General features: G+C 37.7%; 1 protein-coding gene across 4 annotated transcripts in view; it reads left to right on the top strand.

Annotated features, from left to right (window-relative positions):
• Positions 1 to 19,511, top strand: part of LOC112559824 (nuclear receptor subfamily 1 group D member 1-like) — a 44,712-nt gene extending 25,201 nt beyond the window's left edge. For 2 of the 4 annotated variants that reach the window (XM_025231268.1, XM_025231267.1), the window contains exons 3-9: positions 8,225 to 8,527; positions 9,372 to 9,580; positions 9,912 to 10,053; positions 10,190 to 10,398; positions 10,950 to 11,178; positions 11,512 to 11,736; positions 12,954 to 19,511. In XM_025231268.1, coding sequence (XP_025087053.1) covers positions 8,225 to 8,527; positions 9,372 to 9,580; positions 9,912 to 10,053; positions 10,190 to 10,398; positions 10,950 to 11,178; positions 11,512 to 11,736; positions 12,954 to 13,201 — 1,565 coding nt within the window. In that variant the 3' untranslated portion in view covers positions 13,202 to 19,511. Of the gene's footprint in view, positions 1 to 5,879; positions 7,535 to 8,224; positions 8,528 to 9,371; positions 9,581 to 9,911; positions 10,054 to 10,189; positions 10,399 to 10,949; positions 11,179 to 11,511; positions 11,737 to 12,953 lie in introns of those variants that run through there. The other 2 variants (XM_025231270.1, XM_025231269.1) reach the window with 2 other exon arrangements.
• Positions 19,512 to 19,525: the final 14 nt, after the last annotated feature.

Genomic DNA, 19,525 nt, shown 5'->3' with positions numbered 1-19,525 from the left:
TCTTATATGTATTTTTCGTTTCTTTTTGTCACAAAAAGTGTTCCTGGCCAAGGTTTACTTTACGTGCTGTGTAAGGGGTGGGCGGGTAATGCATACTTGTGCTCGATTTACAAGTGGGGGTGTAAGAGACTATTGTCCTCTATGCTCTTCACGAGCGGCTGTGATCAAGTAGTTAGAATCATTTGACCTTGCGTGCTGTTTAATTCTGAAGGAAACTTTTAGTGTATTAGCTTCTCACACTCAAAATACATTTAGTTGTCTGAGATATCGCCGTGGGTAGTAACCCTGTTGTTTCCTAATATCTACTGCCAACAGCCTCTCGACCCGCAGAAATCATTCATCAAGCCATTTCCTGCAAATCTCGTGTACTTATCACATCTGCCACGAGTTTTGAGATACTGTTAGTTTCCCCGCTGGCAAAGTTACAAGAAATACGTCCATCAAACCAATTACCATCACTTTTGAATGTTATCTCTTCATCGACCGCCGTCGGGTGTTTTGATCGATGCTAGAACGCGCCCTGATTTTTGTCTATGAAAGATTGTGAGCTTCTACTTGCCAGGAACATTGTGTCGCAGGGACTGTCATCCACCTGCCTTAAATATTGGATCACAGAAAATCCTCCATCTGCAATCCTCCGCGTTCTCTTCGTCGCAGGGTGCGGATTAAGGATCACAGCCCGGCTGGGACCCAGGACAGAGGATGAAACACAGAAGCTCTCTCTTTCCTTAGAACTTAGAATGAAGGCGGAGGTGCACTGGGGGAAAAAATCAGCGGTATCCAGAGAATGATAGAACCGTGAATGCAAAATAGAAAGAATATGCCAAGGGCCTAGAGGTAGAACGAGTGTAAGACAGGAAACTTCGTGTGGTCTACAGATGTTTGCCCCCGTCTGCGCATTGAGGACTTGAGCTTTTACTTGTGGGGCCATATGCAGGACTGATGCTACGCTATGTTACGTCCATGGCGAGAGACAAGTGCTGCCCCGCGCTATCATCCTCCAGACCCGCCAAAATATCAATCACTTATAACATTCAACAAATATTTTTTTATATATTTTGGTCATCAATTTGAAGCTTTAAAGTTAACTTTCTTTGCTTTTAGCGGCATGTAAACAGGGATATTCTTTGCGATTCAGTAAAGTTGCCATGCTCAGTGGACATGGCGACCACCCAAACCAGTCTTTCTTGCAGCTTTGTTGATGTCAGATAATTTGTATATAATTTCCACAGGAAAAACTGTTATTCTTCACTGAATACAAAAACTGGCGAAGAGAAAAAAAGGATCACAAAGAATAGCCATATGAAGCTAAGGAATATTTCTTGACCACAGGGACTCTTTACCACAACTTTATAACTATGGGCTTAGGGGTAAGGCAACATCCACGAAGTCTTGATGCTGCTTTATAAGTACTGAGGCAATACACTTTCTGTTGATTTTCCCACTTACAGGGCTGGGTGTTTTGTTGTGATATAGCTATAGTTGCTGGCTCTGCATAAAACATCACCTCCCTCCCCTGATTTTTCTAGGACAGCGACTTTCCCTCACTTCATGAATACGACCTATGACAACAGCGATCTCTGAGCAAGGATCATAGCCTTCTGTCTGTGTTCGGAGGTAACCCTATCTCCACTTCACAACCGGTTGTCCTTGCCGTAGTCGGCGAGAACCAAGAATCTTGTCTGCTGCAAGCCACGTGCAGAGCAGCAATGGCTTCAACCACTGTTAGGCCATGCTGCTGTAAACTTGGCGACAGATGCAGCGGCAATTGGGTCGGTGGGTTAGGTGGAACTGTCTCGAGCCAAAACGGCTTAAAAAAATTCTTCACTGGGGGAAACACATGTAATGGTGGTGTCGCCCATCTTACCGTAATTTTCGCCCGAATTTAGGAGCACATCAACCAGACCCAATATCATTAAGTGGGTTTCCATGCACCGTAAAACTAACGACGTTTTGGCAAGCAAACCTCCTTTTAGTTTTGTCTTTTTCGTCGAAATGTAGTATACTTCGAAATGTTAAATGGCAACTGAATCTGCTATAGTGTACGTAGTGGGTAGGGCGAACAGTTTTGAAATAAAAAAATTTCAGGTGCGATATTTTTTTTTCTCGTTCGGGTTGTTTTTAGTTATGATTTATTCGCGTTTTGATTTTTACTCTTTTCTTGTGATGGAGAAGGTGTGTGTGCGCCTGCGGGTATGTTTTAACTTGTAAACTCAATTAACAAGTGTGCATAAGACATTGGTGATTAGCTTGCATGTATGTGTGTTTTAAGGTGTTGGGTTGACATCTATGATTAAGATAGCCTTGGGGTTTTGTACAGGTTTAAGGTTTAGGTTAGAATTATGGTTTTGCTGCTTATAAAATGAGCAGAAAAACGATTGAGGTGAAGCTGGCAATTGCTTTCGGATGTTTGCGCATGCGTAGAACAAGAAGGTCGCTGAAGTCGGTCCAAAACAAAGTCGCAGACGGGTTGGGGAGGCGGAGTTGTATGGGCAGAGCAGAGGCAACCAATGCAACAAGGCTCGGGTGGAGGGACAATGTTTATCATCGCTCTTTCTTTACACGTGCGGTCGTACTTACCCCTGTTCCAACCACCCCATCCTGACTGCGGTTTTTCCACTCTCTCGGTAAAGGTGAAGAGACCTTGTGGCATTTTGTAGAAACTGATGACGTGCGAGCAGGTTCCTGCGGAATACCTCGGTTCTTTGAAGGTCCTCCCCAAGACGCATTGCGCACTATTGACTCTCCTAATCAAAGACTGCATTGATGTAAACCATCGTGAAAGAGTATAGACACGATCCCACTAGAGTTGTACAAATAATAATAAAACAGTTCAGCTTATCTCACAGGGATATAGTGAGGATGGGAGGGGGCTATAGTAAGAGAGGCGCGATACATAGAAGTAGAGAGAGAAAGAATAAGAGAGATGTTAATGCTCTTTATTTCAATGAGATACCTCGGGTGAAAATGTTTTGTTTAGGAAAAAGGAAATATATGGAATATTTTTTTTTAAAACTTTTGTCCTTTTATTGAGTTTTGTATTTTTTTTAATTCCTTCAATCATGGTATTTTGAAACAAAAATCTTCAAGCCTGGGCATTTTTATTTCCTTCTCGTCTTTCTTCTAGCTCCTTACCCTCACAATGCAGACCTTTTCCTTGATAGTCTGTGGTAAAGATTTTGGGAGACAAAATGTCTTATCAGCATAACATGCAGACATATTTTTATCCAAGTACTGCGGCGATAATCAGATGTCAGATCCATCAAACACGGCAAATCACATTTTGCTAGCCTATCATGATGCTTAATTTTTTTTTTTTTTACTACTGTCATCAATATAAAGTTTCTCATTCTCGTTAGTCCTTTCCCATACAGAAGGGTAAGTCAGGCTAGTCAATACTTTTTATGTGCTGTGTGATGTTTATGCTCATGGCAAGAATTCAAAATCCTCCCCATTCTTGTGTGTGAATGTAACCGCACTGATATGTTAAGTGCACATGCGATGAGGTAAACAGGCTTTACAGATATCAACAAGGTGTAGATGATGCGAGCAGGAAAAAAAAAAAAAAGACCGACGACCTCTTTGTTGTTAGAAAGCAGAAATAAACCTCCATGGCGGCCATGGAATAATATGTCTGTGCGAAAGATGATCTTCATTAGATTCTAGTACAGAATGCTACCGAAATAAAAAATTCTGATATCCACTCCCTTATTCTTTGTCCTTATTTTTTTTTTCATCACTACCATTCTCTCAGGATCTGCCTTGCAGGAAGGAAGACTTAAACCAAAATTCTGATTTTGTCTCGCTGACCTGTGAATTGCGTCTCTGCAAGATTTTCTGCAAAACAGGAAGTAGACATGCAGGGCCGCCGCGCTGTGCCCTAGGGCACAGGGAAAGACGAGTGCTGTGCCCCGCATTACTTTCACCACCTAACCCACCAAAAATATCCTGCAAAAGCAATTGTAGCACATTCTAATTAATTTATGTTCTTGTCGTCAAATTGAAGCTGAAAATTTCCCTTGGTTTTTTTGCTGTGTAAAGTTCTTCTAGTGCATCTTGCCACGTCGTTCTTTATGGATGTAGTGGCCATGCAGCCCAACCAATCTTGTAGCATACTGATATCTTATCCCTCACTATTAGAGCCTACAACATAGTCTTTGAATGAAAGTGATTTTTTTTTTTGAGTTGATACTTTAGACATCACTTGGATATTGCAGCTCGTACTTAGTAGTCATTGGTGAAATGGATAATTACCATCGTGAATTTCTGGAGATTTTGTTTTTGCTTTATACTTTGTATTAGTGTTAGAATTTTTCTTAATGTAGCTTGTCTATTTTTAATTTGTTGCACCACTAAATTTTACTTTTTAATTATTTTACACCGATTTAATCCTGTTATGTAATTTGTCTTTTCAGTACTGTTATATATTATGTGGCTTGTAAATTTTAATTTGCTGCGCCACTTAATTTTACTTTTGTCACTTAGTTTTTATTATTTTCCACTGATTTAATCCTGCTTATGTTATCTGTCTTTGGAGTATACTGATATGAGAATATAAAAAAATTGGTTGCAATTTAAAAAAAATTATGTGGCTCCAAGCTTCCTCCGTTCAACTAATAACTTTAAAAAAAATCTTGTAGCAATATCGGGCTCAGATATTTTTGACTAATTTCCCCTTTGAGAAACTAAATTTAGCACTAGCTACAAAAACTGGCAAGGTCAGAAAAATTCTGAAAGACACCGCGCACTTGGAACAGTGGCTATATAATTTATACTAGGCAATAAAGATTAGAACGTCTTTTTTGAGGGCTTATTTTATGCTTGAGAAACATTCCACTGCTGCTTTGAGGTCGCAAATCAGATCATAACAATCCTCACTGGTATTATGCAAGCCTAGATATTTAACATTCTCATCTGAGGAAAGATAGCTAATACAAAATGTACCACTATTCCAATATTTGTTGATAAATGTGTAAAAATGTATGCACAGAATAATAGTTTTCTTTTCCCTCTTAAAAAAATGCAGGTCATTTCTGCGGCCCCCACAGTGCCGTTAGAGGCACCTTTCTCTCCTTACACACTCCTGAAGAACAGATGGAAAACAAAAAGAAAAAGAGGAAGGGAAAGAAAGATCTGGAAAAGGCGAGAGAAAAAAAAAAAAACGGTGGGAGATGAAAATATAAGTTCCCACCTTTGATGGCAACAAATCTTTGTTATTTTTATTGGAGTAGCTCAGTGAGAGTGATATCAAGAATGGAGTTGTCATCTTTGATGACATCAGTTGTCTTTATAGCAGTCGTTCCAAGTATGTTTTCCACTAATTCTGTCAGTTACATCCGTCTATCGCATTACCTTTGCCGTCTTTATATCTTTCCAGACGATATTCGATGGCGTATTTAGCAATAATTTTTTCTTACAGTTTAAAAAATGATTTTTAAAACATGTTTTATTATCTAACATTAATAAGAGCGTGTTGGTTGAACGGCGCGACATATTTCTGTCATTCAGAAAGCTTTAAGTTGAAACAAAATTTAATGACGCTGGGCTTGCAAGTGTGAAATAAACTTAATGTAGCTACAATTTGCATGAATCATGAGCAACCGCTTACTCAATTCTCTAACATTATTTGTCATTTTGAAAAAGCACAGACCCCATCCTTCCCGTCCGCCATACCACTCCACCCCCCGACACACATATACTCAGTGTAATAATCCCTTGTTTACCTAACGGTGAAACGCGGCCTGTGGGTATGCTGCAAGGAAAGGATTGTATGTAGATTCAACCCTCTTCTACCCCATTCAACTACATCGACACCGAGTATCTCAATTTTTTTTTTAAATGTGTGGAATGTACATACGTAAGTGCAGGGATGTCGGGGCAGCGGTAAGTGGAAAGACGTGCGTTGATTCTTATGACTGCGCATGTGGCTTAGGGTATAGTTTGATGAAGGATGAGGTCGTGAGCAGAGCTTCAGGATATTTTAGTGCTGTCATGCAGATGTTGCATGTTTAGATGGGTGGATTGTGTTGTCGACAACAATGGATTGTGCGCTCTCGAACACAAAACGTCAGCCAGATGGGATACCGTTGCTGTCACAGGTCATTAATTGTCCACACATAAAATAGAGTTTATGAAGCTTAGACTTTTGAAGACAAGCGTTATGTTCCATTTTAAGGCTAGAGAGACATGCCTCTTAGATGGGTTGAAGATCGAGACAGACACACAAACCTCGTCTCTACAGCTGTTGCTATGAACATTGATGCTTAGATAGGGAAACTAGAACACGAAAGAGATAAATAAAAATAGCTGGAGGATTAGCGGCACACGTGACAGCATGGTAGCCATATGGATTTTCCCAGAGAAGATCGTTTAGCTAGTACAGAATGCTCTAGAGAAGAAAAGAAAAAAGTAAAAAACAATCAGCTGCAGAGGATGTAGAAGGGAAAAGAAATATTTGGTGGTAGGGAAAGAAAGTTGGGGGGAAGGGAGTAGAAAAGGGACTCAGCTATTTCCTAAAATAAGCAGCACTAATAAAGGTCCACCTTGCCTTATCACGGCTGATGTCTGCTCTACAATTGTTATTACGTTCTGAAGATTAGAGCAATGTACCACAACAGAAATTGACAGTTACATTATATAGCATTTGCTCTGGTCGCAGCCAGATTTCTAGCAAGATGCAGGACCATTGTGGTCGTGCTTTGAGATCTTTCTTTGGTCATTTTATCATTAGTCAGTTATTAAAGAGAAGGAAACATTGATGGAGATGCTAAAAATGGGAAAGGTTGAAGAATCATAGTGAGGAACAGTACTTCTTGCTCTTGACCTACATGTGAAGCTGTCATGAGGTAAGACAGTTTCCTACTACTCCCTCTCATCCCACTACTACAGTCCCCATTTTTAAAGTACTGTGCATGCTTATGTCGCTGTGATTGGAGAGGTGGAAGGGTAAAAAGAGATAAGGTATTGGTAGGGGTGGTGCTGGTAAAAACCCTTATGACGTATTACAGCTGGATATTTGTGGTCATTTAAGGTCACGCTGACCTTATGGCTACACTTTGAGTAGGTAAACTGTACTTTGAATAGCATTAAGTCACTGGAGGTTTTCAGTTTATTCAGAAACAAATCTGTGTGTTTAAGAGAGAGAAAGATCTAGAAAACAAACAAACCAACCATGTTTTCATGTCAAAGCTGTAATGACCTGATTTAGAAGGCACTGCATGCTGTGTATCCAGAGGCTTCGTGAACATAGCAGAGTGCACAGTAGGAAACTCGGTCAAGTACTCTGATCTGACTATCTGTGTTACTTGTGAGGGCTGCATTGCAGAAGAGAGCTGTGCTCTTGAGACCTTGATCGGTGAACTGCTGGCTAGTGGCATGTGACCAGCTGTAGGCATGTTGAGCCCCTGGTTTTCTTCATTTTTCTTCTTGTCATAGCTACTACCAGAAGAAAATGGACTAAGTCTGTACCCAGCACTCGGCTACAGTTTGCCTTGTGTGACTGCCTTGAATGAGGGTATCTATGGCCCATGGACAGGTCAGATTACAGCAGAGTAAATGATACAGAATTAACATGCATGGTACCTGGTGTTGTGGCATTGTGGCAAAGTTTTAAAGTCATAGATACTCAGATTTTATTGGATTATCTCAGCAAAGCAAGGAGATCAAAGATGAGAATGGAATAAAGGTGGTATAGAATTTCAACATCTTTGAAATGTACACATATTTTTAGAAGAGTTATATGGTGTACATTTAAGGATTGTCTCCAAAATTTGGATTTTTTTTTTTTAAATTCACTGTCTTCTGTGACAGCATTGATTATTTCTTGTGATTTATTTCACAAGTATAATGTTTTGAACTGTATGGTGACAGCCTACAAGAATTCTCCCTGATTTTTTATTGATTAGTGCATATCCACAGACACTCTAGTGGTCACACACATAACTGAATGCTCTTTTCAGAAAGCCTTCATAATGCTTATAATGGGATTGCTGTCATATTTTACAATTTATTTGTGCAGTTTATAGTGTGTTTAAAAAAAAAACCCTCTGTTTTTTTTCCTTTTATGTCCATGGTAGAAGTGCTGGTCCAAAGATACATTATACAGCACGACAAATGCATGCATCAGGGGCTTGACCTGTAATTTTATGATTAGAAAGACCCTAATTTTTCCTAAACGTATTGCTGAATATTAATCCTTGTGGCTGTTTGTCTTTTTTAATGGTAGGTCGCAAGATGAAGGACATTAGTGTTATGTGCTCTCAAGAGGAGGTAATTCCAGCAGAAGTTTCAACTTACTCACCTTGCAGGCCTTCATATTCACCATCTCAGCCTGGAAATTATACAAGCCTGTCTGTTAGTGCCAACTCATCATACAAGGAGATGTCGCCCGATGCTGCCACCCACACAGCATCTCTTACAAGTGACTTGCCACCAAACTTCCCCATCTTGAAGGCTGAGCCCCTTTCACCACTGCTTACAGTCGTCTGTGATTGTGAGGTCATTGAAGCATCGGCACTGATGAAAACAGGTATAAACCCACAAACTGGTACATTCTAATCTTGTATGATTAACAGAGTATTCATGTGTGTAGGACTAGAAGGTTTAAAACATCCTGACTTATTAACACTGACTGGGGCACCAAAGAAAACATGGGAAAAAACAGCCCTTTTCATAACCACAGAAAAACCTGATGTTAGACAGGCTTGGTTCCTAGAATGCCAAAAAATTAAGTTATTCAATAAGCTTGGATATCTGTTTTTCACACATAAGAGCACCCACAAATTCTGTTCATCTTCTGAAATTTCTGTGCACTTTTGTGCATGGAAATGATAGCCAATGTATTTTTGCTTACTGTGCCTCAAAGATGTGGAACTTCCTTACCTCTCATGTCTGCCATGGACAGACAGTCTCTACAATGCTTTTAAGCATGTGATTAAAACATTTTTTTTTTTGGTAAATATTTTGGTAAATGTCTGCTTTAAACTTTTTGCTCACTTTCAGTCAGGGCATATCACTGGGCTGCTTCCATCCTTTTTAAATGCCTAAACTCTAACAGTTTTCTTATCATTCCAATATTATCCACCAATAGAAACCAGCACACACTTGGAGGTGTCAGATTGGCTCTTAACTTGTCCAAGTACTCCTTGTCTACCTTTGGCAAGCAATTTTTCACTGTAATTGGGTCAATAGTACGTTGTAATCGTTACACAAAAGATAGATGAACATCCATACAATCTAGCCCATCAATTAAACTTTTGTGAACTGTGTCCTGTAACTTTGAGATCTTATTTTCTGGTCTGTATCTGTAATATGCAGCTGATTTAAAAAAAAAAATCCATTCTTTTGTGTGACATAAGTTGTGTTTTTCACAGAAGTGGGCTCATCTACCATGACCCTGTCACCAGCTCTCTCACCACCTTCAGAGTGCCAGTCACCAGGTGTGGTGCCACTGTCACCACGGTGCAAACGATCTCTATCCCCAGGAATAACATTGTCAGGGAATCTGCTTCCCCCATGTCGCATCTGTCTGGATAAAGCATCAGGCTTTCACTATGGACTTAACACATGTGAAGCTTGCAAGGTGTGTGCATGCATGAATTGCATGTATATTTCCTTGTTCATTATTTTTAAATATAGTTTTCATAATTTGTTTTATTTTGTTCTAAGTACCCTCAGCCTCTTTTATTTGGGTGCATGCAGGCTTGTAGCTGCACATTGTAAATGTTTGTACACATATGTCGCATGTTCTTATTTTTTTATGTATTCATATATTCATGTATTCGTCATATTTAAAGTTAACAATATGTTCATTACTGACATATAATATACAACTGTATTTTATATCTGTCTTGCACTGGCTTTGCGTGCTTATAGTTTTTTTACTATTAAAATAAAATCAATTTTTATTTCAGGGATTTTTTAGGCGCTCCTTGAAAAGGGGAGCATCCTATGTCTGTACCCGAGATGGAAAATGTGACGTAACTGGTGAACGGAGAAATCTGTGTGGATATTGTCGCTATCAAAAATGTATAGCTTTGGGCATGTCTAAGAAAGGTGAGCAGTTATATAACTCTGCTAATATACTTGTTTGACCTGATTGTGTTATTCCTTTTTCATTGATGAAATTTGATCTTTCTGACTATCCTTATATTAAAAACCTTTTAACTGCCCTTCTGTCTCTCACATGCAGCAATTAAGACAGGGAGATACACACATGCCAAGCGGACTAGAGATACACTGGAAATCAAGAAACTGCTGAAATCTGAACACAGTCTTGAGGAAGAAGACATCAATTTTGATGAAATTGTAGAGCAGATAGTGAAGGCACATGATGAGTACATCATATCTTCAACCAAAATACCAATCAGTTTTATTCAGGATCGGCAAAAACAAAAGCTTGTGAGTAACCAGCTTAAGACACCAAATGTTACAGAATCTGAGCTAGCTTGCTGATTTTTCTGTATCTAGATTTGGCAAAAGTTTTTTCTTACATGCTATGATCAGCTAAAGCAAACGTTTCACAACTGATTTTTAATCGTCTTGTCATTTAGTAATGGATGCCAGCCCTACTTCATCATGTTTGTTTGTTTATACCAACCTCAAAGGAAATCTCCAAAGTCATTTTAGGAAGATATAAAAGATCTCATTTAGGGCCTTCCTGGTTAGAGGGATTGTGGTAAAAATTGCCTTTTGCTCAGTTTTATTTTTTTCCTTTTGAAGCATTAATAAACTACTGCTTTTATAAACAGTGAGTGGGGTTAGGTGAACTGTATCCATCAGTTCATAGACTCATAGTTTTTTATTAATAAGATCAAAATCTTAGTTATTAATTCACATACTTAGCAAAAGCGCTTAAGGTGCAACAAGAAAATTAAATATGTTGTGATATTCATTTCTCTGTAGAAGGATCAGCAGATGCATTTATGATGTTTTGCTTTTTTGTTGTCTAGGAGGAGCTCCGATTGCAACAGGAAATGTTTGGAAAGATGATTACTGTTTCCCAGGATGAGCACAAAGAAATTTATGACCTAACAGGCATTGACATCGACAACCGTGGAGAAATAATGAACTTTCATGTACGCAATTCAGAAAAGTGGATACGGGGCTATATCTCGTTTGCTAAGCATTTACCTGGCTTTCGGAGTTTGTCACTGAATGATCAAGCAAACCTCGTTAAATGTGAGTTTTCTTTTTTGGCAGATGTTCACAAGCTGTACTGAAAGAAAGAGTAATTAGACACATTTGATATATCTCCTTGTTTATTTACTTTTAATGAGGATAAGTTATTATGTAAAGGGGAGAATACTTTTGTTGAGAAGTTTGGATATTTCTGCCGCTGCATTTGTTAACAACTAGCTGTGTCATTGTTAACATTTTTTAGCTATTAACCCAGCATGTCAATGACAACATATTTAAGTGAACAGACAGATATGTGATTATTAACATTTCTTGGTCAACAGTTAAAAAGTTATGGTCAGCAGTTGAAATACTTTGATCTTCTTCTCCTAACAGATGCTCGAATAGAATTCTGGTTTCTAGGCTCCTTTCCTGGGTACAGCAGTGAGCTGAATGTGGCAGTCATGCCCAACGGACGCTGTTTCACACGGCAGGAAATGTACAGGGTGTGGAATCCTCGGTACATAGACGTCGCCTTTGACCTGGCAAAGCAGCTAAAAAAGTTGACCATTACGCCTGAAGAAATGATCATGGTCAAGGCCATCTGCCTGACATTTGGTGGTATGTTATTTTTAGATGGATTAGATCAGTTGTGCCAAACCTTTTCTTGCACGAGGGCCAAACTGTACATAATATAAAATCTTGCAGGCCAGAACATGGAGTTTTTGCCAGAATCATGACGTTAAAAATGAAATTATGTTGTGTCTGGTTAAAATGAGTAAGTCAGATGAGGCACTTTCGTGGGCTGTAGATTGGGCACCCCTGGAATATATTTTCTGCTGATGGCAACTTCCAGGCATCTTGTTATTTTGGCATTACTTCAGGGGCTATTGGTAAAGAATAATGTCCCATGTTCTAGTGGCTTTAGAGGACTGAACTGTAAAGGATTCACTGTGTCTAGAGCTTTGAATGTGGGAATGGGATTTCAGATTGACTCCATGAGAATGATCAGTTAATTGGCCATGAACAGAACAGGTAGCATCAATAAAATGGGGTGAACAAGGCAACATATCTTTTAAAATCTTGTAAAAGATATTGCAGACTATGATAAAAGCCAAATCAGCGCTGAAATACCAAGAACAAGATTTGATTGCATGATTCCTTTGATAAAATTTAAAAATATAATTCTCAAAACGAAGATTCTTCTTATAAAGACAGCATTTAAAAGAGGATAATGGAGCTTGCTTATATTTCATTTTAGACCATTTTGTTAAGTTTGAGTTTTGTTTTTCGTTATTTTGTGGCATAACAAACTAATTTTTTAACCATTTTTTCTTGTTAATTTGTACTGACAACATTTTTCCTTGTTTATAGGGTGTAGGTATGCACATTTCCTAAATAATACACCTTAATATTATTAGTCAGACTGCTGTTTGTTGACAAGAGTGCATGTCGTTGAAAGAAAGCTAAAATTTACCTTAATCTTTTACATATTTTAAAAGATGTTTTTATTTCATTTATATAGTTTGCATTATGCTACCTTTTCTGTTCATTGTTGAATGACTGATCTTTTTCATCATTACAATTTGACCATCAAAAATTATTATTTTTGTATCATGCATTGAAAAAGAATCGTCACTCAGTTTAGAAGGGTGTGCTGCATGTAAAACCTAACAATCAGGAGGTAGAGAGACTGTTTTACAGACACTAATCATGATGTGTGATCACAGTATTTGAGGCAGCATTTTTTGGTGTCTTTTCTCTAAAAAACTGGAGAAAGTGTTCACTGTCAACATGCTGTTATGTAAGAATTTAAAGTGGAGCTGCTGTTGTTGCAGATCGCTGCAAGATGGAAGAGCCAGAAAAGGTGAATCAAGTTCAGTGGAAGATGGTGCGCTGTCTCCTTCATTTGCTGCACCAGAGCCACCCAACACATGCAGCAGCCATGTGCACTTTTGCACGCATCATTGACTGCCTCACAGGGTTGCGTGACCTGAATGAAGCCGAGTACCAGACCATGCACAGCACACAGCTTTACGAAGTATTTCTCAGAAACCCTCTTATCATGGAAGTGTTGCCTTACTGACTGTGATGAGCCTCATCTTGAACTTTTTGAAGCATCAGACTTCCTAAACATTGGGCTCATCACTAGATTTTGCTTTGAGGAGTGTGATGTGTCTGTGGCGGATATTGCTTCACAATAAGTGTTCCTAGTGCTGACACTTACACATGAGTGCCTAGCCATGTTGCAAACCAGACATTTTGCAAAGCACAATCAAAGAACCTCTCTTAGCATAGAATACTAGCAGAGTCAAAAAAACTCTTAACCACTTTCAGGACATTGGTGATTACAGCGGTGAACAGATGTGTGGACACATTGTTTGCCAGGGATTTTAGCGAGAGCACTTTGGGAAAACCTGAATGAATAAGGCAGGCCAGTGGAGACAATGTGCATTCGTTTTCTTCTTTCATTGAAAATTAACTGTATACATAGTTCTTCCTCTTCATTCCACACAGGAGGTAAACCAATACTTGTGCAATCTTGACACCATTCCCTCCTCTCACATGTAAGAATTAAAAGAATTTTAATGTGCAGTTACTTCTATGAGAGTGCTGCTTACCAGGTGGTTCTCTACCATCCCCCTTCCCCACTCCATCTTGAGAGTTGATGCCTTCTGTGATACAGTTTTGAAGCACTTCTCTTTTGGCCATATTTAGACAGGGTTTTTTTTCAGTCAGTTTTTCGTTTTATATATTTTAGTCTAAATTAATTCTGCTTTTGTCACTATAGTGCCCGATGATGCTGCAGTAGTGAAATTCCATCCATCAAAATATTAAACTTTGTTCACAGGTGTAAGTATGGCATGGACAGTTATTGCTTACATTTTCCATGTTTCTTTGACTGTGGATCCTGTGTTTACTATTTCTTTAGAAATGTGCTTTAGAAGAAGGTGCAAAACTATTTAAAGAAAGCAGTTAAGTTTTCAGAATCATGCACCATCCCAACATTATTACGTTCACAGTCACATAAAGAATTTAGTCGTGACACTGACTGGAAAGAAGAAGTGATGTAATTAAAGCAAAGTATATATCACCTTGTAGATGAAATCTAGGATGTCTAAATATTTTTGAAAACTTGGAAGAAAGTCTAATTTTTGTCATGTAGCACAATTTGTAAAGAGAGTAACTGACAATGAGTCTCCTTCCATAGCACCACCATGTTTGTCATCCATCTTTTGATGAAAAGTTGCAGAGAGCCTTAATTGTTGAGTTCAAAGCTGGAGAGAGACTGACAGTTCAATGACAGTTTCAGCGTGTCAGAATTTGTTCTTTTAGTGTTTCTTAAGTGGGTAGTCTTGAAGAATGTTATTCTGAGATTTTTTGTTGTTGTTCACTTGCATTGCTCATTTTTTTTACACCATACAAAATCAAATGTTTTATTCATCTTGCTTGATCATTCATAACATAGTGTTGCACAGATATATTGTTACAAGGGGTCTTCAGCTGCATATTGTTTGTACTAACGGAAGATACATCCACTTGTTCTAAACAAGTATACTTCTCGATGTGAGATTTAAACATAAAATATCATATGTTTCAACCCTTGGTGGTATTCAAGCACTGTCAGTCTTTTATTGTGGAAGGAGGAAAAGCAATTTTCTTCTGAATCAAACATTGAAATTATCGCCCCTCACTGTGTACTAATTTCTCTCTGGACATGGTACTTCTTTATAGGACTTAATTATCTTACTGTGATACAGCTTCAGTTGCTGGCCTAGCATAAAACACCAAACAGTTTACCCACCTCGCTGTCTATTCTTCATTTCTTCCGCCTTCTGTCTTCAAAGAATTCATTGCTGGATTGTGAGTTTTCTAAGATGGATGTAGGGACCAAAGTTGAGTATACTGCCTGTTTTATTCACCTTTTCTTGTGCAAGTGCCTGCATTGTGGGTTTATCATATAAGTGATCACAGCTTGCAGAAGTTTGTGAAGAGTGGGGAAGATATTCTGCGCTCGTGATCAAAAGAATACATGAAGAATTAGACTGTACAGTTAACAAAGGAGTGCCAAGCATATGTGAAACAAAGACGTTTTTCAAAAGTGATGCAGAACTGATGTACTCTGGAGAAATTTAGTGCTGTATGCGATGTTAACAAAATATATGGACATTTTTTGTTGGTGTGATATTCTGTGGCCTGCAACTTTCGGCTGCACACTCCATGTGGAGAGGTCTGTTGAATATGTGTAACTCTGAGCCACTGCAAAGAGTGAAAACAGTTTAAAACTGAACAGAAGTTGAAGAGAGCTGTGTATGTCTTGTTCACATTGAAATGACAGTAACTGTAAGATTGCAAATCATATCATCTGACCTGGACTTAAATTCACTTATATTTTGTCATGGTTCTAATATTCAATTCCACATCTTTATAAGAATTTTATTTGTACTGCTGTGCAGAGGATAAAGATTTATCTTCTTATTTTCACCAGAAGGGTGATTATGTTGATATTTCTTTGTTCTTCAGGCTATCAAAACCAGGGAAGCTGTGGCAGCATGGTGATTATATGTCTTAGATGACAGGAATCATGACTGCTACAGCTCAACAAAATTGTTTGATTTGCTGAAATTCAACCATTTTTCTTGGCCAGTATGAAAATAATTATTTTCGTTTCATTTCATTTAATTATTAGCAGGTTTAATTCTATGGCCAAGATAATTTTTGTTTATTTGGTTCTAATTGTACTTGCTGGTGGAAATGCACTTGAACTGCTGATTCACCTGTCTCCAGAAATTTCTAGAGGCTGCTAAATGATGTTTACTTTAGAATGGCATTGTAAAAATTTCATCAGGCACTTTCTCCTGGACCCCTCCTCACCTCCTTTGATGTATATTTTTTCCTAGTTTTCACAGTAACCCTGTGTCAGTGGGTTGAATATTTGTGTGCTGCTGTAGGATCCAGGGTTGAGGCTGAGTTAGTCTGTATACACCCTTTTTTTTCTTCAGTTCATAAAGCTGCCATAAATTTGAACACAGTCTGTAAGCTGTGTAAATTTACAGGCACTTATATACAAATTTGAAAAGAGATACAAGCACATAGAAATGTGAATTCACATGTCAAGATGGCTGGAAGGCATGATTTTAATCAGCAAGGACACTATAAAGGAATGCGTTATAATGTGTTAGAGTGAGAAGAATGAATCAGCATAAAAGAAGTGTAGCTGATTTTGGGAACTTGGGATGTTGCTTGATCAGTAGTAGTGTAGAGTGTTGCAGAGACATTATTGGTACCTGTGCATACAAAGCAGCATCCTTGTTAGGTCACATGAATGCATTGTCTCTTTAAAAAGCCTTCCACCAAATTCCTGTTGCAAGAACTGGTAATCTCTTGTTATTTTATATAACTAATTTTCATAAGTGGAAATAACTACATATTGCTGCATGAGCAATTCATCTGCTTGCATATAATGTAAATCTGCAATAGTTCTAATCATTTAGATGTTATTTTAATTTACTTTAGGCAATACATAAAGTTCAGACTAACAGTGTAAATATTTTGAAGACTGATTGCGAACATCTGACCTTTACTGCACTTAAATAGTTTTTTTAATAACATGTAAGCGTTCTTAAATTTAGCCATTGTACTAAATGTCATTGCTTTACTTTTTGTTCTTGATGAGGGAGGTAACTTTTTGTCACTAAAGTCCAGAAATATAAATTTTCATAAAAGACATATAGAAATAGCATCTCATTCCTTTTTGATACAATTATTTTTAAAAGGACTCAGGTAAATCATTCACTTTTTCATAGTCATGGTTTCAACTTTCTGCATATTGAAAAGAAGTGGAAAAAGTGCTAAATGGTCTTTAGTATATGTGTATGTTAGATAATTCTTTCAAATGCATTTCTGCAAGTCTAGTTCTGACTGGTATTATATAAAAAAAAAGAGTAACGATTTTAAAAAACAATATTTTCTGTAGCTCTGCTTCAGACCATTGTCTAAATGACACAAGGTAATAACTTTTGAGTAATAACCAGTGTAAATGTAACTCCTTGTTATATTGCTGGGCAGGAAAATAATAACTAGTCATGTTTTTCACTGGTGAGTGCTTTATTTTTCTGGGTGTTCAGTTAACATGTAAAATATGGCAGCTGAAAGAAAAAGGCAGACATTGAAGCAATGACCTAACTTGATCAGACTGCATATATCTCTATAGCTCTTTGGTTTGGGAAGAAGTGGGTCTGTGTTGTCACCCACAAGAAGGAACTTTGTTGTAGTTTGTTTGTCAATATTTAGATAGTAACAGTGTTTTTTTTAAGGCAGCATATCTCATTGTCCCGGTGAGCTTTTGTATAAAATGGCTTTAAGACAGAAACATTGCAAGATTTTTTTTTTTTAAGGCTATGGCATAAAATTGCTGTGACCTTGCTAAAAACATTACGTTGTTGTCTATACAATACATTGGAAAATATATAGTTGATATACCCATTTTATTACCTCTACAAACATTTTAAAATGTTAAAATGATAAAACTCAGGTATAGTTAAAACCACTTTGCCTGTTTTTGCATAGATGCAAAAAGAAAAATCATTGAAAGAGTTCTTGGAGTTACTGACTGCCTTCATGATTTAACATTATATACAGTGTATATTGATCGAAAAAACATCATTTCATGTATTCGGGGAAAACTTGATAAATCTTCCAGGAAGAAGTGTTTACATGACATAAAATGTAACATGCTTATTGAATGTAGTTTGAAATTACTGTCATGAAGAAAAGGCATTGTCTTGGTGCTTTGTTATTGGTAGGACTTGTTTTTGGTAATCATTTGTTGTTTGCAGTGCATGTTTCTTCAGCAGATCCTTTTTTATTTTCTCTTGGTTGTTTTTGATGCTTCAGTACATCTTACAAGAGAGTATGCTCCAAATATGGTTGTGTTTTGCTTCTCAGATTGTTGTGCTATTGTGAGCTTGTTCAAAGGCCTTCAGAGGGTTAACAAGCTCTTTGTTCATTCTGTCCTGTTCCACATTCCATCTGTATTAGAATACCCTTAAATTTATGTAGCAAATGCATGATGTAAAAGCAGTTGGTTTTATGAAAGTTTTAGTGAAACGTTTTGTGAAACTCATTATCAGTGTGTACAGATATGTGTGTGGGATTTGTTGGTGCCTGTGATGAAAAATATTTGCCCCTCCCATGAAAGTCTACCTATTGGGATATTCCTTTCTGTTCATTTTCATGAGGGATTTATTTCATGTTGTTTGTTTTGAATGTTGTAGGTTTATATGATGATCAGCGATTACAGACATTTTTGATGATCTCCATTTTTTTTTTCTTTTCATGATCTCCAAAGCCTTATGCCTTGCATAACCACCTGTATGTGCAGTAGATAGAAAACAGGACATAAGTTGTAACTGAAATTTGCTTTCTCACTAAATGGCAAAAAAAAAAAAAAGTTATAATTACTAGTAAATTGTGAATTTTAAAGAATCATAAGAATCACTCATTAGCCTCTGCAGGATAGGATGTCCAGTGGATGCAAGTGATTATTTTTGCTACCTCTTAAGTAGCTTCAGGTAGCATTCTGGAAAAAACATTTTAAGAAAATCTGTTCACTCTAACCAGTTACTATGACGATGGCAATGAAGATTGTATGACAGGTGAATTCATCTCAGGCACAATGTTATAGTTTTCTGTTACTGGGTGTGGGAAGATTTGTTATTACATGTACAGTTGTACAAAGAATACTGATATGCTATTGAAATGGAATGAATGTTGCACACTCAATTCTGTGAATTTTATTTTCATTCTACACCTTGTGTTGTGGCCTTAGCACTAGCAGAGGCTCTCACACTGTAATCTTATCTCCTGCTACTTCTTTTTTTGTGGGGGTGGGGTGGATTTTTCCTGCTAAGCACTTGACCTCAGTGCCACAGGAGTTTGAAAATATGAGCCTAAATTTAAGAGCAATATAGTGTGGTGAAGCAAAATCGTGTTTGTCATTCATTGCCTCCCATCTGAATGCTATTACTCATTGTTGTGCTGCATTCCCATGCATTCAGGTATTTCATTTTAAACATATTCAATGAGGCATGTACTGTCAGCTTTGACAAGCAAATGTACACTTGCCTGCACTTACATTAAACATTATACATTTAACATGTACACAATCACCCCTATCATGTGCATGCATTTACTGTTATGTAAAAATCATCAATCATTATCCATGCATAATCACTCATCCACACTTCATCCAGATAGATCCCTTCTCATTTGTTCAACATTTCAGTTACCAGATCATCATTATTAGCCAGTTTCCTCATTGTTTTCATCACCTCCTTCAGGGAAGGAGTACATTGTAATTTCAAAATGAAACCAAGATTAAATCAGAAATTTAATTGTTGTTTTTTGT

The sequence above is a fragment of the Pomacea canaliculata genome, linkage group LG3 (assembly GCF_003073045.1).
Source record: "Pomacea canaliculata isolate SZHN2017 linkage group LG3, ASM307304v1, whole genome shotgun sequence".
In the NCBI taxonomy this organism is placed as follows: Eukaryota; Metazoa; Mollusca; class Gastropoda; order Architaenioglossa; family Ampullariidae; genus Pomacea; species Pomacea canaliculata.
Note: the sequence above shows the minus strand (reverse complement) of the source record. Positions and strands in the feature narration are given on the sequence as shown.